At 45.5% G+C, this 27,070-nt stretch overlaps 1 protein-coding gene across 4 annotated transcripts in view; it reads left to right on the top strand.

Moving 5' to 3' along the window:
• Positions 1–27,070, top strand: part of KLHL3 (kelch like family member 3) — a 112,802-nt gene that overhangs the window by 61,389 nt on the left and 24,343 nt on the right. Inside the window, exons 3-6 of one of the 4 annotated variants that reach the window (XM_052689409.1) lie at positions 6,732–6,796; positions 16,306–16,422; positions 18,841–18,947; positions 22,872–22,993. In XM_052689409.1, the coding sequence (XP_052545369.1) occupies positions 6,786–6,796; positions 16,306–16,422; positions 18,841–18,947; positions 22,872–22,993 (357 nt within the window). In that variant the 5' untranslated portion in view covers positions 6,732–6,785. Of the gene's footprint in view, positions 1–6,731; positions 6,797–9,797; positions 9,952–10,008; positions 10,028–16,305; positions 16,423–18,840; positions 18,948–22,871; positions 22,994–27,070 lie in introns of those variants that run through there. The other 3 variants (XR_008208204.1, XM_052689408.1, XM_052689410.1) reach the window with 3 other exon arrangements.

A 27,070-nucleotide genomic window follows, 5' to 3' on the forward strand; every position in this document is an offset into this window, starting at 1 on the left:
ATCTTGTACCGGGCGCTTTGACGTGCTGACATAGTTGGTTTTTTTCTATAGGACTTTTCCATCAGCGTATGTACCGTGTTTTGAAGAAATAGTTTGTGTTAAGCATGTGCTTCATTCATATAAAATGTTCCGAATTTCCGATTGCTTAGTTTCAAGTCTTCTTATTGGTTTGTCTCTGTACAGTTCCTTTCAGGAAAGGGTCAGCATTTATCTCCTTATTAAATGCACACTGTTCTCATAGTTAACGGACTTCACTGAACAATTGTCCTACGTTAAAGTTCCCCGAGATCCCTGGCAGCTCCACCTACCGGAGGATGGCAGCCTGCAGCACGAGGAATGCTTTGCTAATGCTTGTACCAGACCTGAAAGTTAATTGATGCCGTTAGATGACTGGTGTAGAGCAAAATGCAACCTGCATGTGAATAAAGGTGGGCTCTGTGAGTGTTGACTGGGCAACAAAAATAACAAAAAGATTGCAATACTTGTCTCAGCACACTTTTTTTTTCCCTCATAATTGCAATTGCCCATAATATTTGAAAGAGTGATAATCTGTTTGGGCAAAGTGCTATGAAAAATGAGCCAGCTAAGTGTACCGGTAACCCAGGTGCCAGTTGTAAAGCAAAAATATTTGTGTAGTCTGCTTGATTAACAAATGTATATTTGTAGCCCTTTCACGCAATAGAATTAAAGTTTGTTGTTTATTAAAAAGCATAATGTTTTAGGGGAGAACTGCCTTCCTGCATAGAAATATAGAATAGCAACGTTTATGGGTTTATGGATATCAAATAAAGAATTGAATTCCTTATGTGCTTGAGTGAGAGTATGTATGATACGGGACATGGATTTGTAAGTGCAAAGTTATTTTGACTTCAGGTTTCTGAGCACTTAGTCTTTAATGCTGATGCTGTGTGGGTCTGTGTCTTAAAAGCTGGCCTTGATTTGCTCCAGGTGTGCAAGATAGGCATGTAATTGTGCCACTGGGCTGGAAGATTGTGCATGAAAATTCAAGGTATTGTCAGTCTTGAATGTCAGCCTAACCTGACTCTGATTTTAGTTGCAGCATCTTTCTCATTGCTATCAGAAATAATAAGTGTCAGCTAAATTCATTACCTGCTTAAGCATGAGTGAATAGGGCAACTTTTTGATATCATTGGGATTTAAATGAAGAGCAGAGTTTCCTCTTGGTTGTGATACTTGTGGTTCTTCAACAGTGAAACTGGTTCTCCGTGGCTTAGGTTCCAAGTGATTTGCTATTTGCATTTATATTGTGGGTTTTTTTAATCTTAGTTCATTAGGCTGTTGCTATTGAAAGCGTGTGACACTTGAGAGAAGTACTTGTGAAAGGCTGCAGTTGGTGAAGTACCAGCTCATCAGAACAGCTTCAGGTGGTTGGTTGTAGTTCAGTTCACAGAGCTGGATGGTTCTTGTTTCCTTATTTGCAGTCTAAGACCACGTTGGACTGTCATCCTTGAGCTTCCCTGGGAGCTCCCAGCTTTCCTTTTAGCAAACAAATTGAAGTGCTGTGTTCTGTGTCTTCTGTCTGGGTGTGTGAGCTGGGCTCTGAGGATGGACTGCCTTAGTAGCCTTATTTAGGGACCAGCTGGTTTTGAAAGAAGCAGTTAAATTCACTTCTGTGATGTGCTTTGTTATGTGGTTGGAGGGATGAAGATTTGCTCATCAGGTGTAACTCTGGTATTTTTCATGTTCTGTGTCATGAAAGAAGCTGTTGGTAATAGGAAGAATATATATTTGTAAAGTTACTGCTTTGGTTGTGAAATCTGGCAGCTTTGATAAGCAATAGCTTGACGTTGAGAATTGTGCTGAAGCGTGCTGCTTGATTATCTGTGTGTAGCTCTCCTCTTGGACGACTGATGTCTTAGCATAAAAAGCAGATCCCAGAAATAGAACCTATGCTGGGGAGTATTGCTACCTAACGTGTATCTCTGCAGCGTGTCACCTGTGTTACCTTCCACAGGCCTCCCATAGAATGTTGTGAGCACGTCGAGGAGCTGGGCCTTGCCCTGCTCTTACCTCGTCTCAAGGCAGTGAGAACTTCGTTGTGACAGTGCTGGAACATTGCAGGGGCTCATGTAAGCAATGGTTTAATAGGCAGCAGTAGTACTGGGGTGCACCATGGAATGTGGGTGGATGTACAGATCTGTGTTGGATGGCATTAAAGAAACAAAAGGTATATATTCAGAAAGATTTTGTGTGCTTTCCATAGTAAACGGAAGACATCTGTTGGTAGATTTTTGATTATGTATTTAATATTTAGTAAATACGTGCCCTCTAGATGGGCTCCTCTGCACAGAGATAACTGAGATAACTGCATAGAAAACTAAGACAAAATGAAGGTGTGTAGCTGGCATGCAAAAAAGCTTTAGACTATTTAAGTCACTCTGGAGTGCTTTTAGGGAAGAAGAGATCAAGTTCCCGTGTTTGCTGTTCCTTAGTTTGCAGCTTAGTTCAGGAGTGCAGGTGTCTGAAATTAACTTCATTCCTTCCTAAACTGAAAGGCCACAGAGGATTGCTGGTTCCACCTGTGACAAACGGCATGAGAGCAGTGTGTTTACTGTTGAAGCTGAATAAAGTGCAGTAGTTTTAAGAAAACTTGAATGTTCTTTTTAAAATCTGGATGAGCAAAAAAGGAATTGTCCAAAACAAAGCTCTGCAGGGGCTGCAGTACCACACTATGGCTGTGCTGTGATGTGCATGCAGTTTTCAGTACTGTAGTCACTCTGCTCCAAAGTACCATCTGTTCTTGATCCTGCATCTGGGATGACCTGTGAATTTTATATGACCAATAAAATCAGCCTAGCATATGCTTTGTTAAAATGAATGGCCACTGCTTGAAAAAGAAACATGCTGAACACCTGTGTAGGTAATGAACTGCTACCTGCACAGATCAGTAGAGGTACATCTCTCTGTTCTTAACACTTGCTGATGGAAGGGTAGTTTGGAATTGAAGCAATTGAGGCTGCTTTGATCTCCATAGATCTCCGTTGGTCACTAACTGTGGTACAGCTGTGATTGTTTGAAAAAACTCTGCCCTGCCCTGCAGGTTTGCATAGAAGACTTCAGTGGACAGTGTTTACTCTCCAGAGCTGAAGCTCTCAGGTCTGTGTGGCGTCCTTAAGTAGCTGCAGTGCTGTAGGCATTGGGCTCCCAGTTCTGTGTAGTGGGCTGTCTGGGACCAGGAGGAGTTAGGAGATGGAACTGAACTGTATCGGATGCTTTGTGCATGTGTCGCCTTAAAAATGGATGGAGCTGGAAGTTCTGCCTGGTTAAAAATGTGATTTAAAGTTCTTAAATGCTTTATGGTGGTGTTTTTCTTTTCCTCAGAAAGTTGGATCCCCTCTGTAAAACAAACTTCAATGTCATTTAACATTAAAAGTGCATTGTATAGGTTGGAGCACAGGTTTGCTCTCTTGCCTTGCTAGCTGATACTACTGTCACGATATAATGGCATTCCTGTTGCTACTGAAAAGGGTCTGAGCAGTGTCCAGGACCCCAACCTTGCATTCAAGTCTGAAAATAGAGCGGATTCTTTTTCTTGTGTATCTCAGAATATCCTTTCTAAAATGCAGAAGTTTGGTTTGAATTGCTAATCTCAACAACAAACCCTAAACCAAAGGAAATCCAATCCCTTAAGGACGGAGTTGTGCTGTGTGTGGGGCAAACAGAAACGTGGTACGGTTTTGTGAGAACAGCATTTTGCTTCTGAAGTCTGTGAGATAATTGGTTACCTAATAGAAAGCAAATTTCTGAGTGTGTTAGGAAGGATTGCTTGTCATGAGGTAGCCGTTATGGATTAGAGTTTATCACATAATCAGCAGTTTGTAGCACATCTGTGGGATGCACGTTTTATTGTGGACCTCTGCTTCCTAAGCTGTCACAACAAGGCACTTCTTGTATGTCTGTCTTTTGGAGTCTGGCTGTGTGTGTCTGTGATGTACACACATACAGCCTGGGTGAGGGTTAGCGGATGGAAAGTGAACGACCTCAGCTAGAGAGCAGTTTCCAGAACAAACAGTGTTTTTGATCTTTTAAAGCTTAACAGCTTCTGACACCTGATGCATGCATCTCCTGAGGATGGCTTTCTGCTTGTTGTTATTATATTTCATTACATGAATAAAACAATTGCGCCTCTATTTCCACTTCACAACTCAAAAACATCAACAGGAGCTCTGAGCCAGCACTGCTTGCTGCTCCTGATGGGCTTTTTTAGGTCTCCTGGTGGAATATTACTACTTTTATTATTTCTGGTACATATGTGTATACAGTGATGTAGAGACCTCAGCTGCTTATCTTTAGTGAGTATTTATTTCTAGTGCAGTATAAGTGCTACTACTGACTGGTGTAAGGTTATGTCTTACAGCAAAATGAATTGGCTTTTTGCTGTGTGCCTTTACTGAGGTGTTTTCTATGATTTGGTCACATACATGCTTTTAAAGGAGCTGATGGCATCGGGTGCTTTCCTCCTTGATGTCCCCTTGACGAATCCCCATCTTCTCTGCTCCCAGAACTGTTTGATTTCTGCAGTATGGAAAGGGGAGGAAATACATTTTCATTTTTAACTGAGACCTCTGTGTGGTTCTAAGAGTGCTGTAATTATATCTATATTCCCTTAGAAACATCTCATCCATCTCGTGGGATGATGTGGAAGAAGTGCAGCAGGAATGCTGTAATGAAGCAGTAGTTTGATACAGGAGAGACATTCTTCAGATTCTTTTATTTTCCTAAGTTTTGCCTAAACTAAGCTAAATGTTGCAACAGCATTTTCCTGAGTGTTCCTCAGCACAGCTGATCTTAGCAACCAAGAGAAAAGTTGTGCTGAAAGCCTGTTAGGTGCTGTTGGTTACAGCTGTTATAGAGCACATCGAGCTTCGAGCACTGGCTTGACTCAGATTATCAGCTATCCAACTAACCAAAGCTCCTTAACTTTGAAAACGAGATGCCAAGCCCTGTCAGACTAACAATGCCATCTGTCTGCAGCATCTGGATGTTAACCCTCTTAGTCTGAGACATACAGTTTCATTCCTGAATGCTTTCACAATGGAAAACACACTTCTGGTAAGAAGAGCTCTTCTTTAAAATTCAAACTATGGTGTGTTCACCATAGGTAACTTTGATGCGTACTGCATTAATTAAACTTCAGATATCTCGTGTGCAGTGCAGTAAGGAGTCAACACCAATTTGGAAAGCTAGCCGTGGCAAGATGCGTGCTTGCTTACTACCATCAGTGTATCACTGATCAATACTGCTGGAAAAATTTCTTAGCAGCAGAGTAAGCTGATGCATTTGAACACATTTCTATAGTAAAAATGTTGGCAGTTGGATGGTATATGTTAACTAGCTTATGTCTCTCAAAGTCCTTGTATGTGCTGGAAATGCACTCTTGAAAGGGATGGTGTGCAAAGACCTGAAAGTAGCCGGTTGCTCTGTAAGCCAGTGAGCACAGAAGAGATAACATTTTACTCACTTCTGTAACTTTGTGTGGCTTCTGCTCTTTTAGAACTGGTTCCTTCTGCTGTGTACAAAATTTTGCTTCCCACAAAACCCTGAGGGGGAAGAAGCAGGTTTGGAAGGAAAAAAACCAGGAAAAACAATTTGCAGCATGGACTTAGAGCAAAGCCAGATAAAATGCACAGGTAGAGTTTGGGGCTGAAGATGTGGGCTCTTTTTTGCTTTTTCTTCACCTGTGGCTCAGTCACCTGGTTTTCTTTCTGGCAAGCTTGCCCAGGCTCAGTGGCAAGCCTCCCTCCGCCAGCCATGCACCCCGATGAACAGATGATGACAAGGGCTGTGCATGGCCCTGCAAGGAGGCTGTGCTTACCTAGCTGTTGAATGAAAGCACAGCATTCCCAGCTGTGTTTGGAAAGGGTTTACTCCTATTTCATCTTCCAGGTCCCCCCCTCCTTAAAGAGGATGCTCCCTGGTGTCAGGAGCTGGCTGCTCCCTAGCTGGGTTACAGACACAAGAGATTTCTGATTGCCATGTGTGATCATCCAATATCCTTTTAGCAGTCCTTTAAGTTTACTGGGTGATTTTGCTGTGTGATTTCATTTGGACTTGTTTAATTCTGTCCACTGTTGCTGGAATAACAAAGCTGGTTTTACCTGAGAGAGCTCCTTTGAGTCCTGATGGCAAGTTCAGGGCTCCTCCCTGTAGGCTGGTTGTAGTTACAGTTGCTAATGCCTCTGGCACAGGATATTTTGTAAAGTGCATCCTGCAAGAAAAGTAATGCTAAATTTTCAGTGTTAGAGTATTTTCTTAGGTATGTGTCCTCCTGAAAAAGAGAGCTCCCCTTGAGCACAAGGGAGGGCTCAAGTATTCATAGCGAGTGACCTGCAGCAAATCACCACGTGTCTTTTCTTCTGGGCTCACTCATCTGTTATTTTCTTGAATTTAAGAAAAAAAATAATTTTTCTGTAAATTTGGGGAGTTGTCAGTGGGAAGTTGTTTCTTCCACTTGCCCAGCACCAGCTAGAATCTGGGCTTCTGCTCAAAGGATTCGCATTAGTTTTCAAACCTTTTGAGGCATGAATCAGCACCAAAGATGTTTTGGAAGTGTTGGGTTGGGTTTGTGTGCAGCTGATGGCAATGAGACCTCTGGTTTGCTATGCACTTGGGAGCTGACTGAGAGAGCTGGGAACCATCATCCAAGTGGCAAGAAGCTGGTGTTCCGTGCTGTCTACCTTCTCTAAGAGTGTGCTTTTTCTTCCCCACAGGGTCTGTGTCTGTTTGGAGAGAGGATGAGAAGATGAAACCATGAAAAGCACACCATGAATGTTTGGTAAGTGAACAGAAATCCCAGCTTATCCTTTGATGTACAGTTCCCATCTAGATATGTTATGGAGATTGAACAGAAAAAAAGGTAAAATTTGAAGCAGGAGGGTTAGGCACAATCCATTTTCTGCCAGGAAGCCATGCTGCATGAACTGCTTTTTCTGTTCAGGTAAAACAGTGCGCCTATGGGAAGCAATCTTGCCAAATTTCTCATCTGTGGCATCGATGTAGTTCACTCATTCTTAGTAATGTTGCAGCATATTGTGTTAAAAGACAGGTGTGATGAGCTGTGTTTCTTGGCTTTGCAAAGAAAGGGAAACTTTTGAACAAAATTCAAGAAGAGAGTGAGGTAATGAGTGTAGAAGGCGTGATAATGAACTGATCTTGATTAGCACAGGGAGGTCCTGAATTAGCATGGGCTTGTTTGTGCCAGTCTCTGTGTTACAGTATACAAATATTAATCAAGCTGTGTAGTATCTTTATGATACTAAACACGTAGTTTCCTCTTATTACTGAAGGAAGTCATGAAAGAAGAAAGGGATATATTAAAAAGAATCACATTAAAATGATCTGTTTGCTTGGACCATAGCTTAAATTTTTGCTCAAGTTCACATGGCTGCCCTGTAGTGAAAACAGGACACTTCAGTTGGATCAGAAATGGGAGGCACAACCAGGGAAGCATTAAGCAGAAGAACCCAGCAGCATTTTGGCCACCTGAATACAGGGCTTTACCTTTGTTCAAGTGTCCACAACAGTTGTTTTTACAGCTTTCTTCCTGAATCTGATTTTTTCATTTTGTGTGCTCTATTCTAAACTATAGAATCTGTCTGAAAATCTCCCAGCAAGTCTCTGATACAGACATGAGTTGATAAGAGGCAGGAAGCTTGTGCTGCTGGCATAGCTGGCTGCGGGTGACATCAGTGTTTTACGCTACAGGAAAGAACTGGAGGAGGAGCAGGGAGGCTGTTTTTGCTGTTACTGCTGGGCAGGGTGAGCAATTCAACAACTCCAGAAATGACAGCCTGGGGTGAAGGTAGCCAGTTGTTACTATTGTTGGCAACGTTATAATGAAGCTCTTGGAGTAATCTTATAGGAATTATGATTGAAGACTAAAGAAAAACATATTTCATAAACTGTTATTTTGCTGGCGTGCGGCAGACAGGAGCGTGGAAACGGCACAGCTGCCAGCAGAGGGCTGCAGCGGGAGGCTGGGAGTGGGGACACCTGTGCTGGGAGCAGGACCTGGGGCTGCTGTGCGTGCTCTGCTTCTTGCAAACGGCATCCTTCTGGAAGCGCTGCTTTGCAGTGACTCTTCCCTCTGAAGCTTTCAGAAAGCTGGTGATTGCAGCTCAAGGGAGGAATCCTTGAAAGCACCTGAAAAAATTCCACGCATCACATGTAGCTAATCCCTTTTTAAAGTTTGTTGTTGTTTTTTTTAAAGATACCACTCTTTGCACTTTAAAACAAGAAAGCAGTGGGGTTATCCATTGTAATTATTTTCCAAGGCTGCTCTAATGTCTGCTTAGTGGAACACACATTTGTCCCATCCCAGTCATGATTGCTCTTTCCAGGTGCTGGGGTTTACCTTCCTCTGGTTGCATTTGTGCAGTACAGAGTGCACAGCTGGGTAGCACACGTGAGAAGGCATTGCTGCTTTGGTGCAATCTGTGTGCCTAGGGCCCAGAGCTGGCATGCCTGAAGTGTAGATTTTATGGTGAAAGCTTGATGCTGAGTAACTGTGTTAATAAAGATACACAGGTACTTGGCAGAAGTTTCAGGATACGCTCATGCATTGGAACATTTTATGTTTATCGAGGGACTTACGTAGAAAATGAAGTCTAGAACTTGTTGAATAATTGCTACTACTTTTAGTCTACTTTATCCCTGACTTGAAATCACGTCTTGTTGTACATCCAAAATGTGAAGGGACAGTTGGGAAATGTTTGAGGATCTAGGTGTGTTCAATGGATTGAATGGGATTCTCAAAGGGAAAATGCAGGAATCATTCCTTTTACCTGAGGAGGTGTGGCTTCATGGCTTTGTACTTATGGGAGCACTGCCAAATGGTGTTTAAACAGCAGGGCTCCAATTCTCCATTCCCATGTGGCACTGATAAAGTCCTTTGGCCTCCGGATGTTCCAAGTTCTCTTATCTGAAGAATGGGAATGAGGATTTCTAACAAGCTTTTTAACTTCTCCTGTGGAGGGTGCAGTAGAATCTATGAAATTGTTATTGCTGATGCAATTTAAGATATATGGAACTTAAGTTGTAACAAGGACGTGATTTGAGGAGAAATGTGAACAGGTGAGGTGATATTTATGAAAGAGAGGATGGCTTCTTGCAATAGGAATCACTGGCACTTCTCCGTACCTCTTTCTGTTGCACAAATCATTTCGGTGTACCCTAAAGTAGTGAAGCAAGCAAGCATTTCCTTGTCTTTATATCCATAACCTCGAGGCAGCAGAATAAGCTGCATGATTTCACCTGGTGAGCCGTGGGTTTGTGAGAGGACCGACTTCTCCTGAGAATAAGCCGTTATCTGGATTATCGGCAGCACAGCTGAAACTGGACTGTGCCACTCCAGAGCTGCGGAGCTGCTCTTGTTGTAGGAAGGCCGGCAGGAAGGAGCAGTTCTGAGGGGAGTTCTGTTGTTGTTTGGCTTCTGCTGGTGGGCGGCAGGGGAGCGCTGCCACAGGGCTGCAACGCCGCTGCTTTCAGTTAGAGGAGGAGATCCCAGCTACGAGCAGCTGGTTTCTTAAGCGCTGCGTGCAGTGGGCCGGGAGGCCCTTCCGGACGCCTATCCGCTCCGACTCGTGACCGACGACTCGCGAGGCCGCCGGCCGCACGGGGCAGCCCCTCCACCTGCTCGCAGCCCCGAGCCCGGCGGAGCAGCAGGCCGCCCCCGCTGCCGCCGTTGCCCGGAGACGAGCGGCGAGCTCGCAGTGGGAGGAGGCAGCGAGGAGGAGGAGGAGGCTGAGAGGAGGCGGAGGGCGGCGCGGGTTGCGGCGGCGGCGGCGGCAGTCGCTGCGGCGGAGCGCGGCGGGGACGCAACGCTCCGCAGCCGCCCAGAGGAAGCGGCCCCGGGGCGGGGGCGGCCGCTCGCAACCATGCCGAGCCCGGGGCGCTGAGCCCGCCCCGCTGCCGCACAATGGAGGAGGAGAGGTGGGTGCCGCCGCCGAGCCTTTGTGGCCGTCCGGGCGGCGGGCTCCCGCGGCGGCCCCGGGCCGGCCGAGCCGGGGTTCGCGGATGCCCGGGCACGGAGGGGCGGGCCGGGGGTCGGGCGGATCCCGCTGACGGGAGGCAGCGCGGGGTCGGAGCTGCGCGGTGCGCCGCGGGAGCCCGGCGGCCGGCTGGGGTCACGTCTGAGCCGTCCTCGCTGCTGGCTGTGCCGCTGGAGGGCTGGGTGGCTTTTGGGAAGCCTTTGGACTCGGCGTACCTGTGTGTACGTGGGAGCCGGCACGGGTGTCGGGCAGGAGCGATGCTGAGCCGTCCTCGCGCCGTTGCTGGGCCGTGTGTATTTTATCTATTTTATCTCTGCCGGGTGACGGCGTAGCTCCAAGAGCTGCTCACAGAAGTGCCCTCGGAGCCATCCCGGTGCCCGCTGGCCGCACGAGGGGCTCAGCTCCGGGCTCCGAGGTGCTGCAGAGCCGTGCGGTGCTCCGCTCCTCCCAAGGCTGGGCGCATTTCTCACACCAGAATCGCTGCAAACTACACGTGAAGCCGTTTCTTTTTTAAATTAGTTTTATTATTATTTCTCTTTCAAACAGGATATGCCGGGTGTCTCTTCTCCAGCCCTGCTGGTGGCCGTGCAGGGAGCGTGGGATGGGGAGGGGGCTTGGCTGGCTGGCAGTGCTCATCTCCAGGGCTTGGTAGCAGTTGTGTTTAAATGTGGTACATTGAGAGACTGAAGTGTGGTCAGCCCCGCGTTGTGGGGATTTCCCTCTGTTAAGGAGCAGCTCTGCAGCCTGTTCAAATTGCTCTGAAGGGTGGCTTGGTACCCTTACCCAGCCCCATAGCTGCAGTGCTTGGTGCTCAAAGCTCTCACCCAACCTTGTCTCTAAATTGCTCTAAAATGGAGCTCCCATTCCATGTAAGGGTGTGAATGGTCAGCTATGGATATAAATCCAGATATCGGTATGCAGGTGTTAATTGATTTCCAGTGCCTTGAAATCTTAGATTGTCATATTAACTATTAGCTTAGTGTTTGAGGGACTGCGGAATGGTCATCTGGGTGCCCCAGGCTGTGCTCCTCCTTGGTGCTACTGGGTTTTACCTCTTCCCATGAGACAGCAATGGTTCTGCTGTGCATGATGGCCTCTTGCTGGTTGAGCAGGGAAGAAGTCACCTGGAAAGCAGCTGGGAGCTGTGTCTTACCCTCTTTTCCAGACTGTCCAGTTTTAGGGCATGAAGCACTGATTAGCCCTATCGGCATGCTTTTGGAAGTAAAGAATGATTGCCCAGATTGCTGCTTTTATTTCTGGCTTTTGGGAAGGGGAGGGAAGCCCTGAGGAGCACATGGGCAGTAGCAATGTGGGCTTTGCCTTCTGACAGGGAGTGCTGGGGATGCTCTGTAGGACTGCTCCAAAGCTGTTCTCCCTGTTCAGAATGAGTCCTGGGAGGTTTAAAAAGCTGACCTTGCAGCCCAGTGAGCGGGCTGGTTCTGCTCCCATTTTTGTACTTTTTGCATTTCAACTCAAATATATGTCACACAGATTAGGACTTAAATTTTACACAGTGTGGCCTTCATGACAGCAGAGTTCCCCCTGGTTTTTAATTTTCCATTTTTGGAGCTCACGAGGAACGTGTTATTGGTGCTTGTATCACCTCCGACTCTGGTCCCAAGGCTGCCTGGACTCAAATATCCTGCTAATTCCTATGTCTGGTTGTGCAGCAGTGTGCCCACATCAGTGCACATGGGCAGAAGCAGCCATGGGCAAGGGGGATTTAACCTGAAACGTTCACATCTGGCAACAAGTTATCTCAGAATCCTGATTCTCTTTTACTGCACTGATAAGAGCTTTAATTTGATGGAGGAATTGCATAATGGTGTCTGATCTGGCAAGGAAGTCTGAATCTAGATGTGTAATATGTGTCTGAGTTTGGAAAGGTGACAAAGACTGGATGGCTTTTTATTAGAGAAGTCTTACAACCTGTAATTTTAAATCTCTCTAGATGTGGTAACCTTTTCATCGAGCTGGAGGCTCTTCATAGGGTTTGTCTGAAAAATTCCAAGGAAGCAAATAGTATTCTTGTCGTAGTTGAGCCATTGTGTGTTGCTTCCATTATTGTCAGTGAAGAGTTTTATTCTCAGCGGCTCCTGAAGTCTGCTTTTCCCCCAAGGTCTCATTTTATATAATTTTTTTTTGAGGGGGGGGTCTCTTGCATGCCTATCATGTATTTGTCTAAGAGAATGTCTCCAAGTTGGATGTAGGTGCTGAAGAAATTCAGTTAGTAGGATAACGTAATAGGATGCTAAAGAACTTTTCCATGATGTGCTGTAATGACAATGTGTTTCTCTGAAATTCCCTCAAAAGCCATCCAGGTATTTGGATTCCTTCAGTCACATTTTTTACTATCTTTCTATACACCTAAAGAAAAAAACGAGGAATTGAGGTCTTATAAATATGTAACTACAGCGCAACCTTTTCTTACTGCTTGTCTGCCTCAGGGAATGACACTGTTGGCCATCATGCATTTGCTCTGTGATTTTGTGATTCTAAAGGCTTGCTCCAGTTGAGCTACTTTTCTTAAAAACATATTAATTTTTCGGTCTTCCTTTATCTTTATGGAGGCATTTTAGCTTTGAAGACCAGTAACTGCTGTTGGGTATCCTTCAGATTTTTAGATCAGAGCTATGTCACACCTGTCAGAAACTTGAAACTGACATTGCACAGTGATGTTTGAGGTGCATCCTGGAGGGAAGGAATTTCACTTTGGAAAATGTGTAGCTAGCTTGTCACTCATCTTTTAAGACTGAAGTGTAGGAGGAGGGCAACTCACTGAGCCCTGGGAAAGCCATGGTGCCAGCTTGGGGCTGTGGGATGTGGCAGCACCCAGAGCCCCCCAGCACTCACAGTGAGGACCCAGCGGGTCTCCAAAGCTTGGTGACCCTGAGAAGGCTGGCTGCTGGAGCTGTCCTTTCCTATTCCAAAGGAAAGCTCATTCTCCCATCCTCCTTTAGGGTGAACTTCTGGCTAAAGCCGGCGTTGGGATTGATTTTGGCAGAGGCATGATTTTTGTTGCTGTGGTTTACTAGCTTTCTACATGGCAATAACCTTGCAAGGGGACAGTTTAGATCTAAGGAAGGCTTTTATTCTTTTGCACAATCTACAAAGACATCTGTAATTACTGCTGGTAACTAAGGCAACCCAACTTTATGAGTGATGCCTGCGTGCGGTGGAGCTGTGGGTTATGGGATGTAAGTGCTCTCCGCAGGCTGGGACATGGCCCGGCTCGGTCGGAGAAGCTGCTGAGCCTGAGTGAGGCCTGCTGAGCTTGGAGAAGGGAAGTGGCCATAAAGAGCACTCTGAGCTTCACTGGCACGGTGTGGGGCTCTGAAATTGAGGTACGTTTGTTCCATTTGGGGATGACACCGGAACCTGTGCAGAGGAACGGCGGCACGGTTGGCACGCTCTGAAAGGAAGGGTTGCATTGCTGGTCTCCATCCTGCTGTGTCCCTAACGAGGGCATTCATCTGGCCCAGGGAAATTAAATCATTTGTCCATTCACTCGCTGCATGGCCTCGGGTGGCCCGGGGTGGGACAAATTGCTCCTGGCACGCACCCGGCCTGCTGTATGCTGGATGTCAGCTCCTCGGGCAGCACGGGGATGGGAAGGACCTGCATGGTCCACTCTGCTCTGAAGACTTCGTTCTCTCCTTGGCTTTGCTCCCTTACTGAAATAACAGAGTAATTCTGAAGCGTAACAGCTCTCTGTGTAGTGGGAGAAGCAGGGTTACGTAAATGGGCTCTTTGGTCTCTGCAGCTCAGTTTTGTGTGGCAGGTTGTGTTTGCAGGCAGCGTGAGGATCCTTGCGTTTTTATGTTAGGAAGGCGTTGGTGTTATCTGTGAGTTTGTGCGTGGGGGTGTGAAATCTTTCTCCTCTGTATTAATGGAGCAAAGTTCTGTGGAAGCTGACTCAGTTTCAAAGATGAGTTAAAGGCAATTGGCCATTAATTTCTTTAAATTTCTTTTTACATTAGTCATTTGGGAAGAACTTTAAATAGCATGTATTGATTTTACTTATTTATTTAAACGAGCTGCTAGCCAGACAAAATGCAGTATTTTCTTATGGTGAGCTCTTTACTAAAATATGAAATTCACCCCTTCCAGTAAATCTGAGAACATTCATCAGGATGCTTTAGAAACAGCTGCTTTTCATGTTTCTTAGGAAGATCTGATCGATCTTTTTCAAAACGAACAAGGTTTTTGCTTTTAAAATACACAGACCAGTGCGGTGGAGTGGAGGCTCTATGGAGGCGTGTTGTTCTGACCTTTACTTTCATGTTCGATGGAACTTGCTGTGTCCTCTGATCTGCATCTCTTGCCTGCTGGGGAGTTGGAAAATAATGAATCTTTGGATGCTGGCACCAGAGTGCTAACAAATAAATCTCAGTGGTACGCTTCTGGATTAAAGAAGCTGTGTGGTTTTTGTGTGCATCGCTTGGTTTGGGATCCTGCAGGGTCAATCTCTGACTGTGACTGTAAGCAGCATCCAGTGGGCACAGGTGTCTGCTCACCTCTTTCAGTTTCGTTTTCCCTTTGCTTCTTGTATGTGCTTCTGCTTTGGGGACCGAAAGCTTGGAGAAGCCGCTTTCACATCCCTGCTTGGTGCTGCATGCCACAGGGGAAAAGCTTGGCTGTTTGAAAAGCAAGGCTGAGACTTTAAAGCTGTGGTCAAACTTCACTCAGCCGAAGGTTTCAGCAGAGGATTTTGATCAGTGCAGCACGGAGGTGCAGTTGAATGTGGCCATGTGCCAGTGGTGCTCGGAGGCTCCTTGCTGCAGTGGAGCTGGGTGGAAGCTGAATGCTGTGTGTGCTGTAGGCACACTGCTTTCCTCAGGGACACAAAAGCTGGCTGTGTCATTGCCTGCTGCCAGCTCTGTGAGTGCTGAATGTTTACCAGGGGGTGCCCTCCCTTCTGGCTTTTTATCTGGCCATACTGGGCTAGTGGGATGAAAACCATGAGAATGTCATGTTTGGTAAGGGGAACACATAGTGGGTTGTAAATAGTTAACAATTGTGTTTTGTCAGGGAAAAAGTCACTGTGTATGAAGATACATATAGTATACGTGCATTAGCAGAGGTCAGTAGACTGTTGTGGAGAACATCCCTACGCTCTTCACTGGCTTTGTACCCTTCTTCAGAGGCCATCTGTGGTGCAGCCTGGATGTGCAGCTATTGGTTTAACCTGCTTCAGCCTGTTTTTTCGTGAAACAAGTGCAATAAGAAAAGCAACAAGGAGAAGGGTGTGAAACCTGCAGCTCATGGGGACTGTCTTTGGAAGGAAAACTCTGATCAGGTCTCCAGGCTGGTGAGTGGTGGTGATGGGGTTACCTCCCAGGGACAGTCATTCACTTGGAGCTGATTTTCAATGAGGATGACCTTGCTCAGCTTGTTTTATTTGCTTTTGCCTGCTGGAAGGTTTGAGGTATGAGCTGTAGATTTAAGTGGAACAGTTATCTCACTCTAAAATGCTGCTTTGTTTTACAGGTGGGAAGTTTTTAGCTCAGAGTGATTTTGTGCATTTTGGAATCATAGAGGTGGTGATATTGACCTTATGTCAATTCTGTGCAAAGAGCCAACGCTCAGAACAAAGTAATGAGGACACGTATGTGCCTTAGGCACCTGTTGGCCTGGTTAAACACAGCACAGAACTGGGTGCATCTGGTTTTGCATTACCTATACAGCCCGTAGTTCTGCTGGGAAAGCCGAGTTTAGTAATTCTTTCTATACATTTCAGTGGCACTAAATAGACCTATTTCTGGAATGGCAATGGAACATGGCTGCTGCAAAGCTAATGCTTGGAAAATCTGCAGGTAGTTTTAATAGCCCTTTTCTATTTGCCTCTGTGGAAGGAGGTATAAGCCATGTATTGTATGCTTTGGTTTTTAGATGAGATGTGAAAAGGTAAATTTCTTTATGTGTTAAAGTATATCCATGGAACTCCTGCAAGTCCCAGTGCTGAAGTCTATTCCTGTTCAGTCAGGCAATTGTGTTCTGGCTTGAATTTCAGCTTACACTGCTTTCCTGGACTGCAGCCTGTGAGACTGGGCTTTGTCCTCGAGTGTTTGGCACTTCTTTTTCTTCCCTGCTGATTGAAATGTGGGTTGTTTGGCTTTCCACATCAGTGCAGAGGTAGCTGCATTTTGTGATGCTGTTCATATGACAAGCCTGGTTGGATAACAAATGTGCAAGCAACTCCACGGATTATGCTCTGTGCTGCAGTTCTATGATACCTGTTATTTTTGAAGTGTCACAGAATCAAACTTGGTACTCTTTGTTTTGTTCTTTTCAGCATTAAGCAGAGCTCCCGATCCTCTGAGGCAGGTGAAGATGAAAAGGACCAGCGCACAGTGACAGTCAACCCCTCGCACATGAGAAAGGCATTCAAGGTCATGAATGAATTGCGGAGGTACATTTCTGACTTAATGGCAGAAAGGTGCTGATTGAAACAGAAAGGCTTCTGGGAGGCTTTAGAATAAATAGAAATCTCTAATGGTTGCATGGAGGGTATTGATAAGCAAGTGGAAAGAGGCAACTGCAGTGTGGTGGGGTGCTGTGCCTGTTCTCACGTTGCCTATTTTCTAGTCAGAAGGAAGCCAGCAGCAGCTCAAGAAGTTATTTGAGCATATCCTTCATTGTATAGATAATTCATGTAACATTTTCCAATACTTACTGCAAATATAGCTGTAAACTATGTTCTTAGCTGAGTTAATGTTCTGAAAACCAGTAAAAGAACATTACAGAGAGAAAGACACCTACACGTAATTACAGACCAGAGATTATGAATGTACTGTTCTTATTCCGTTGAACAAGTGCTGTTGCTCAATCTGGGCTGAGCACTTCAAAGTAGGAAAAAAGCCACACTGACAACTCTGGTTCTCTATTTGGAAATTAAAATATCCCATTGTTAGTTAAGAGGGACCACCTTGGCATCTTTAAAAAATTGTGTGGGCATAGGGAGAATGGAGGCTGAGAAAATGTCAGTGAATACGGCCCTTAAGAAGCTGTGCCACCACATTGCTGTGATGGCAGTAGTTAAACCTGTGCTGTTTTTCAGCTGTTCCCCCATGAACCAGGCAGAAGTTCGGGGAGTGTTTCTCCAGCAAGTTCATCCGAGCTGTTTGCCACTTCAGCAAAGACTTACAGTCACGAGTTTGGAAAGAAGTCCTGCGCACAAATGTGTCATACGCACAAACGTGTGCTCCCTCTCTCCAGATGGCACGAGGAAAGCAGATAACACCTTTTTCTGTGTGCTCAGAGTACTCCAAAGAGGCTGCTGTAGCACCTCCCTCCTGCGGATTTAGTAGTTTCCCAATATCTGTTTTCTCCAGTGCAGAGAAGAGTTAGAAATGTCTCCTTCCACGCATGTCTCGCAGGGATTCACAGTTGCATAAGGAACAGAAAATGGAAATGTCCTTCCCTTGTAACAATTAAATGAAGCAAAGTATGGTTTTTTATATTGGCATCCCTCTAGTCCTCTCTTTGTACTGAAAGCAAAAGATCTGAAAATAGAGGTTTGTGCAGCTATATTCAGAAATCTATTGTGCTCCTATTATTCCTTTGTTAATTGAAGCACAGTGGGAATAGCTGGAGACTGACAGCATTTCTCAGTGCCTGCAGTCAGTTAGGTCTTGTGCAATGGTGAAGGGATAAAACAGAAAATTGAAAGCTGCCCTTACGAACTTGTTTGATGTTTTCTTTTGCTGGGTACTCCTCCTCCTCAGTCCTGCTGCTGTTCTGGAATATACAGTTCTCATGTCTGTTACGCTGATCTTGTAATCCATTAAGCAGTCAATAATCAGTGTTAAAAGCTACCTTGAATAATTGTGCCTTATGTTAAAGGCACAGAGAAATCCCAAGCAGAGGGTCTGGAATAACCTTGCTAAGCCTTTAACCTATTTGCAATATGTTGCTCACTTAGAATTTTTAGCTATCAAATGTAAATTGAATTAACTTTAGTGAGTGGTACTTTAAATAACTATAGTCCAAAGAGGAACTGAATGGGGCATCTTTTACATAAGCTGAAGAAAATGGAGAAGCTTCCATTAAGAGCCGACTGAAGAACTCCCATTACTGCCTTCATTCCTTCCAAAGGAGGGTGAATGTAGAACAAAGATTGTCAGTTCCTACTTTCCTTCTGTTTTCCATCAGTAACCCTCTATTTTGCAAATCATTTTGTTTATTTATTCCAAGATATGGAGGAGGAAGAGGAGACATGCCAAGACCATTAGGAGTTTTGTGTGTATTTATTTGATATGTAGTTTCCCAGGAGAGAGCACAGCATTTTGATAAGCATTTCTGATGAGAAGGCTACATCTAGATTTGTAGACACTAAACTTCTTTCAGGCTTAACATTTCAAAAGATCGCCCTTATTTTGCATTTGTATGCTCAAACATCTTAAACCAACTTATTGGGAGGCTGAGCACTTCTCACTGTCTGCATCTGGAAGCCTTGTGCAAACATTAACTAATGAATCCTCAAAGGACATACGTGGAGCTGCTAGGAAAGGTCACTGATTAATGAAGTGGCTTTTCTAAAGCCATACAGTGATTCAGTATGGAGCACAGAAGTTATTTGGTTTTGTTTGGAACCCTTGTTTTATTCCTGTGACTCTTAATCCCAGCTAAGTCATAGGGTAAGGAAGTTCTCAGGCCAGGGGTAAGCTGCAGGCCTGACTGCTGCTCCCCAAGGGCTCAGGTGCCTTGTCCATAGCAGTCGGACTTCTGCTCGCTTCTTCAGGCATAAAACATAGTTGTTGCGTTGTTGTTTTGTTTTGTTTTCTTACCAGTTCTGAAACAACCTTTATCTTTTCTGGTGTTTTTCCAGCAAGCGACTCCTCTGTGATGTAGTGATTGTGGCAGAAACTGTGGAGATGGAAGCCCACCGCGTGGTCCTGGCAGCCTGCAGCCCTTATTTTTGTGCCATGTTTACAGGTACTCTGCAGCAGACCCTGCTCTGGGGCACGGTAAATGGGCTTGGGGGTGGCATAAGGCTGTGGGGAGCACGCAGGATATCGCTCACAGGAAGGTTACTTTGAGGCTTGGCTTGCCGTGGGTGGTTTTTTATTCCTCAGCAAATACTTGGGTCATGAAACCACACGTTGTTAACATCAGGCACGCGTGCTGTGCCCTGTTGTTCACATCAAAGAAGCTGCTGGCGTTGAAGTTGTAGTTTTGAGGCCCAGACTTCAGATGCTTATTCGTGGTCACGGATGTTTAATCTCACATGGCACTTGTTGCTGCTGCCCAAAATAACACTGTGGTTCCCTGGATCTCACTGTGCATTAGTAGCTCTGTTGTTTTGGGGTTTTTTTGTGTTTTTTTTTTTGTGTTTTTTTTTTTGCAGGGTGCATTGTCACAGTCCAGTGTACTTTGGTAGTGGCAGATGCAACCTCAATGTGAAGGGAAAGAGGGGACAGAATTCTGGCCCTGATCCCTATAGCACATGGCTGTCAGTGGGTGGGATAGCAAAAAGAGCTGTGTTGGTCCCAAGGCAGGCATTGACCGACTTATTTAGGTCTTTTTGATAACATTAGTATGGTCAGGAGCACCTTAGCTTCCTTTCCTTTCCCTTGTCCTCCTTTCTAGGATAGGAACTGACTTAACCAAATACAAGGAAAATGTGTGCTACAGAGAATGGTTGCCATGGTCCCAGAGCTTCAGCACTTTGGGGGGTTTGTCTGTGCTTTTGTGTTCCTTGGTCTGTGGCCTTGAAGAGGAGAGAGCCTTTTTCAAAGAGGTCCAAGAGGATCGGTTTAGTGGGTGCTTCTGGCTTTTACAGACCTTGGGGATAGGTTTTATTTGCTGTACTAGAAGCAAAATGCAGCGTCTCTCAGGAAAAAGCCTCTCATTTGTGTGTCTTCCCTTCTGTAATGGAGGGGGAAGAAGCTGAAGTGTGAACCAATGTCTGAATGTTTGACAAGATGTGAGGTTTGCCATGTGGCATTATCTGTGTGGGAGTGAAGGTAAACAGCACTGCTGTTCTGTAGGGAGCCTTGGCACTGGGCACTTTGGGGAGGGAGTGTTTGTGATGCTGGTTCCTGACAAAAAGGTATTAAAAAAATATATATATAAAAATCCCTGGAGAACCCTCTGATCCTTAGAGGTCACCTGAGCAGGAATGCAGTGGTGGAGGGCAGGGTTGGGGCTGCTCATGTTTCCACACAGGAATTCTCCAGAAGTGTAATCCCTCATGCAGCAAGTTAACCAGTAATCAGGCCCTGCAGTCACGCGGCTGCTCAGTGTGCCCTGGGCTGGATGGCAGCCGTGGGGCCCCAACACGTCCCTGCAGGCAGTGCACTGGGCAACGACCAGTTGTCCATTCAGTTCTGGTCCCAAATCTTTATAGACTGGATCTTCTTGCAAAGCTGTGTTGGTTCAGTTTCCGAAGGGAAGTATTTAAAATCTCAGCCTGGCTATTTGTTAGGATTTTTCTGCTTTGTATTGCACGTCAGCAGTGTGACTTGGCAGCTGCACCACTGTGTGTGCATGCTTGCAGGATGGATGCGGGGCTGAGAGCAGCTTGGGCTCACAGAATCCCTGCTGGAGGAAACATTTCTTGGGGAATGGGGTGGATCCTCTGGTCAGGATAAAGCGTTGAGCAATTGGAACCGAACCAGGATCCACAGCTCAACCCCACTGTCTGATGCTGGCTGCAGGTGTGTCCCTTCCTGTAAGTTGACCTGATCTTGGACTCGTGGATGGCCTTCTGATGACCTTGAGATCATTCCTTTGCCATCTAGTGACTTCTGGTTAGGCATGTCTCTTGACGAAAGCCTTGAGAAGTCCTGCAATAAACAGGCACTTGTTCCACTTGCATCCTCCACTGCTTGAAGGAGAGGCAGGACCCCGCACTTCCTATTCTTTATTGGTTTTCTAGAGTGTTTCAGATGCATGGTCCTTGTTGGCATCACGATTGGGGATGACTGATGACTATAATTTCCATCGGTATGGGGAAAAAAAAGCACAAACAGTAATCATCTCAAGTAGGACAGCAGGTACTGTGGAGGTGCTGCTAGGGCTGTTACTATGAGAAGGATGGGGAGATTTCAGCATTGATGTGGGAGGAGGCATCAACTCAGCAATCACTGAATGGCTTGGGTTGGGAGGGATCTTCAAATTCCTCTAGTTCCAAGAACTTAGGGGGTGAGGTTTTGGACTTTTCTTATTTTTTTCACTAGGGCATGTGGCTGAAGGGCTCAGGTCCCAGTCCCACTGCCCCTGCCCTGGGGCACAGTGTGACTCCCTTGTGGCTGTGCGATGTTATCAGAGCAGAGCCAGTGGGAGACGTTAGCATGCAGGACTGGCAGCTTGCTGGTGGGTGTAGAAGCCCACACAGCCTTTATTTCTGTTGTCTGTGTCACGTGAGCTCGCAAAGACAGCCGATGTTATCAGATCAATCCCTCTGGGCTGTTTCTGCATTGATCCTGAAAAGCGTCCCAGCCCTTCCCCTGCCCCCTGCTCCCAGTGGGCTGTCGTTGCAGCTCCTGCCCCTCACCTGTGGGATTTTGTCTGGGTCCTTCCAGGCAGCTCTGGCTCCATGTGGGCTGAGCTGAGCCATCTCTCCTCTGCAGGCAGGTATATGTATATGTATATATGTACATTATATAGAGATATATTTTTTTTGTAGGGTAGGGAGAAGTTTTAGGGCTGAGCAGTTTATTTCACCAATTAAAAAACCCAACTTGTATCCCTTTGTGTATATTTGTATTCATGTGCTTCTCTTAATGAAACAGTTACTAATGAATTTTAAAAATTGAAGCTGGAGCAAATATTATTTCAGCCTGTGTCTCCCTTGGGATGTTGCTGGCCCTTCTCATTCTTGTGCTCTGACTCAACTCCTGTTATCTGCCTCCTTATTGGTGTAAGTGAAGCACCAAAGGCTTAATGTCCAGGACCTGGGCTTTGCTCAGGCTCAGACTCCTGTTGGCACCCTGCTCCAAGCTGTGTGCTGTGCACTCAGTGTGCCTGGACACATCTTGTGCTCTGCATGGAGCTGTAGGCTGTAATTACTTCTCACTTAGGCTGCAAAAACTATTTTTCCTCTTAATCCCACAGCAGTACTGAGTCACCAGATTTCTTAGAGTAGTGATTATTCATGCTCTGGTTTAAGAATTAACATTTTTTGAAGCTCTGTTTTGCTTAGATTTAGTTTTTCATTTATCGTTTCCTCTCTGCTTTGGAGCTTGCTCTTTCTGTTCTGTGTTTCCTGGAGATCCTGCTGGTTAAGTCTGGGCTGGGTGATGTCATCCTGTGCATGAAGGCTGGAAGGACCTCAGGGGGTCCCCTCTCCTTCCTACAGCACACTCTGTGCATACTGGATGTACACTTGTTTCTTTCAGCAGGTTTCAGGTTATTTATCAAGAAGGAGGGTAACACCACCTTGCCTTTATTTTGTGCAGCATGCCACAAAGCACCTGAACATAGCTGTTGAAGCTTACTCATCCACCTTATATATGTATTTATAATAAGTACTTGAATAAAGTGAGCTCTGCTAAAGCTCGTCCAAAGTCTCTTTGATCCTATCTCTGTGATGAGACACAGCGGAGGGCCGTGTTGCTTTTTCAGTCCCCATACATGTTTAAATACAGCTGAATTTGGCAGGTTGTCTTCCTGCAAAAAATCAACCTCATTTTTCTTATTGGTGAATTTTATCTTATATAATGTCTGCTAACACTGAGATGCTCTTTAGGTGGCATTAAGAGGCTTCTGAAAATCTCGGTGTTCCTCTTCAGATGGTCAGGAATAGTGTCAGGGCAGTCATTAGGTACCAGCAGGATGTGCTGGAGGTGAGGGGAACAATGGCCTGAAAAGAGCTCCTGCACAGCAAACTGACTGTCCTTTTAAAATACATTTCAGGAGACATGTCTGAAAGCAAAGCCAAGAAGATCGAGATAAAAGACGTGGATGGGCAGACACTGAGGAAGCTGATTGATTACATCTACACAGCTGAGATAGAGGTCACGGAAGAGAACGTGCAGGTGAGTCTGCTCCAGTCACTCCCCTGGAAACCCAAGTCAGAAGCTGGCTCCTCAAAGGCCCTTGGGGATGAGTGATCTCTTCAGGAAAGTAAATGGTTGAACTTGAAAAAAGAGCTCTTTCCAGCCTTGTTTAGTCTTGAGGCAGTTTGCTGCTTTGCCTGTGCTTAAGTCTTATTGCATTTAGCCTTTGTATCGAGCTCTTATAATGAGCTTAGGCATTTGCCTTCCAAGAAGCTGTGCTGACTTGTGGGTCAGTCTGTCGAAGGTCAAAATACACTCAAACAAGCAGAGAGTCAAATGTGGCTTAAGGTCATGGCAGAGGAATCTGGCTGCTCGTTTTTAAGTTCTGGGGAATTTGAATAGTTTGGCAGAGCTTTGAGTGGAATATATTGTTAAAATGAGGGCATTCTTCCCTTCTTTGTGTGCATTCTGTCTTGCAGCTCTTTGAGGCAAATATTAGTCTGGAAGTGGAAGGAGTAATTGAAAGGCAGACTACAGACAAAGCAGGATGCTGAGGAATAGTGTTTTGTTGTCTGTGTCACATGGCTAAGGCTACTGGTAAAGCTTTTTCTTTGTGCTAGTATTTATGAGAAGAAAAGGGCTGTGCACTTAGCTGCTGATGTCTGGAAGGGATGCTGGGAGATTGTTGCTTGTTCCTCATTTTTGTTTGTAAGTGACAGTTGGAGCCTGGTGTCTTCCTGCCTGTGATTTGGGCAATGGATGGGGTACAGCAGTCAGTGTCACTGGAGAGGGAGAGGAGAAATGCTTCTATTGATCTAATGAAGATAGCAAAGCTAGACTATTTAGAAACCCATTACTGCTTGAACTCAAGTTATTGCTGTGGCTGGGACACGCTCATCTGCTCCAATCCCTTGCGGATTGGCACAGGCCCTTGGTGTGCTGTAGCACATGGCTCTTCCTGCATTAATCTTCCAGATGCTGTCAGAGCAAAGAAGATGCTCAAACCCATTGCAGATCCCCTCCTTCATTGCAGTCGAGCTCATAGGTATCTGAGATACCATATAACTTCAGTAATTATAGTGGGAAAGCAAGGTGAAGCTCCTTGGACCTCTGGTGTCCTCCATTGCTGGGGAAAAAATGGTATTTATGCACCATCAAGCTGGCATCTTCCTGGGGGAAACGTGAAGCCTTACATCCATGTGCTTTCTGAAGCATCTGCTTTCCCTTCATACTGCTGGTTGGTAGGTGGTCACAGAATCACAGAATGGCCAGGGTTGGAAGGGACCTCAAGGATCATGAATCTCCAACCCCCCTGCCACATGCGGGGCCACCAACCTCCACATTCAATACTAGACCAGGCTGCCCAAGGAGTCCAGGAGCACTGAGCACGTGGAATGGGCTGAGCTCGGGATGCTGTCTGGTGTGCTGGAGCCATTCAGGCTGCTGAATGGAGCTCGCTGGAAGTTACCACGTGTGCTCCAGCTTTTCTCCAGGAGAGCATCACAGTGCTTTGTGCAGCTGCACCTGGCACAAGCAGTGTGGCTGCTGGGGCAGGCTGTGGTGCCAGCTCTGTCCTGCTGTGTGCTGACAGGAGAGACCTGCCTCGGAAGCCCAGATGTTGCATTTTCTGATCAAACAGAAAGCTCAAAATCTTTTTTCAGTAAAGCCAGATGACATCCTGCCTTGCAGTGGTCTGGGGATTACAAGGAGTTGAAGTAGGAGCTATGCATATCTTCATATTCTGGCTCACCTCTCTTGTACAATAAGATCAAAAATATGTTTGGTGAATACTAATCTTTAGGCGTAGAGGTTTTTTTTTCTAGAATAAAGCAGGTTTTTTTTCTCCATAGTTTATTTAAATAACCACCTTGTGAGCAACTCTGTAGGCTGGAGGTAAATTAATTCATGAAGGCTAAGAAATGAAGCTGATCTAGGGCAAGATTAATGGACTAGTCTAAGTTTTATTGTGTGTTAAAAATGTCTGAGCTTAAAATGTTTTATGGGATTTAATATCATTGTGTGAAGAAGCCCATCAAAATTTTAAAGAGAAATTTCCCTCCTGCCTGTGGGTATTTTATTGCTGAACAGAATGCTGTAAGTGGGTTAATGTCCACCTATGGCCATAGAAGGGTCAGCAGAAAAGAATTTTCTGTTATTCCTTGGAAAGGTTCACAGCAATGAAGGCAAACCAGCGAGAAGAAAGTGGAAGAAGCAAGCCCTGGATAAACGTGCCAGTTAACTTCACTATAGAAATGACAAGAGAAAAGATTGCTAAATGGCATGAAATGAGCAGATACAGCCAATGTATCCAACACATGAATAAATAGAAAGGCCTTGTCAGTGAGCAAAAGAAAACAAGAGCAGAGTCAAAAGGAGAAAAGCCAAGTAGTGAAAGTGTGGTGGGAGCAATGGCAGGAGCTCCCATGTGTGCTGCTCTGATGTGAAGCAGTGCCCAGCTGTCGCAGCAGCAAGCCTTCTTATCAGTGCCTGGTTGTTTCTTTTCTAATAGAATCCTGTCTTTCCTTTTGCTGTTGTAGCCCTAAGAGGGTCTCCAGGAAGTGAGGCTGTTTGCCCGAGCGTGTATTTGTGTAGCTGTTTGACGTTTTGTTTCACAAAGTTTTGGGTTGTTTTTTTGGGTTTTTTTTTGTGGCTTTTGTTTTGTTCTTGTACACACATCCTTCCTTGTTTTCCAAGGGGCCAGCACCATCAGTTCCAGTCATCTCTGTAGCAAGTTGCCCCTCAAAGGTCTGTCCAAGTGTGCAGGTAAAGCGGCCATGTTGTAGCAAGTGCTCGTTTTGGAGTATCATAGAATCAAAGAATGGCTTGGGTTGGAAAGAACCTCAAAGGCCACCTAGTTCCAACCCCCTTGTTGCAAGCTGGGCTGCCAACCACTATACCAGACTGCTCAGGAGCCCATCAGGCCTGGCCTTGGATGCCTCCAGGGATGGGGCATCCATCCATAACCTCTGTGGGCAGCTTGTGCTAGTACCTCACCTCATTTCTTCCTAACATCTAACCTAAACCTCCTCTCTTTTATTTTAAAACACAGATGAGAGCCAGCCTGCCCAGCTCAGTTCTTCTTTATATATTGGAACTCATTTTCAGAGAGATCACAAGGTGATTACAGTCAGCAGTGGGATGGCTCAGGGTTTCTGTACTGAGTGTTTTGTCTCAGAACACATCTGGGATTTAAACTCTCACTTGTTTGGAAGGTGTGGAGCAGAGGAGGAATTTGTCTTCACTGCAATCATGCTGTAGTCTGAGGGAAATCCATCCAGGAATTCCTCTTCCCTTTCTGTTGTACCCCACGTCGAGGTTAGATGGAAATACATGTGTATCATATGTATGACACATATTGTTCATTTGAATGTGGAGCATGATGCATTTGTTTAGGGGAAAAAAAATCTGTGCTGTGCAGTTTCTGCAGAAGTGAGGAAAACTGATAGGAGTGAATTAGGGAAGTTCACTGATGTTCACTGATGTTCACTGAAGGCCTGGTTGGGCTGCAGATGTCCAAGAGAGATATAGGTGGTGAATACTGTCTCGTTTTAGCATGTCATACCCGTTCTTACCAATGACACTTAATTACTTGCAGGCAGCCTGAGAATTACCCGCCCAATTAAGAAAGTCGTTACCATTAGGTTTGTAACGATTCCCTGGGAAAAGTCCAGATTAACCTGGTTTCACAATTAAATCTTTACTGATGAAACACAGTACTGTATGCATGGTGTGTCCTTGTCTGCTACCACAGTCTGAGGCATGGCTCAGATGGAAAGGAAAATGAAGAGATGTCTGGAAATCGGTTTACTGGGGGAAATAGATGTTGAAACTGTCAGCTTTGCAGACACAGCTATCATAATAAAAAATGACTTGAGAAAAGAGGAATAAAGCTTTGCTGGAATCGATAGCACTTCCTATTCAGAAGCGTGCTTCTGCACCTCAGGTTTCCCAAAGGACTTAAAGACTTCAAAAGAAAGGAAGGAGAGTGTCTGAGGCAGATGCAGTTTCAATACAGCCGCAGTACAGGGGTGCAAAGTGGGTCATTTCATCTCCCTTCCTACAGAGTGCTTCAAAAGTGACAGTAGGTTCAAGCTGAGGGTAAGGCAGAGAGCCTTT

Source organism: Tympanuchus pallidicinctus, unplaced genomic scaffold, assembly GCF_026119805.1.
Source record: "Tympanuchus pallidicinctus isolate F22 unplaced genomic scaffold, pur_lepc_1.0 scaffold25, whole genome shotgun sequence".
NCBI classification, from domain to species: Eukaryota; Metazoa; Chordata; class Aves; order Galliformes; family Phasianidae; genus Tympanuchus; species Tympanuchus pallidicinctus.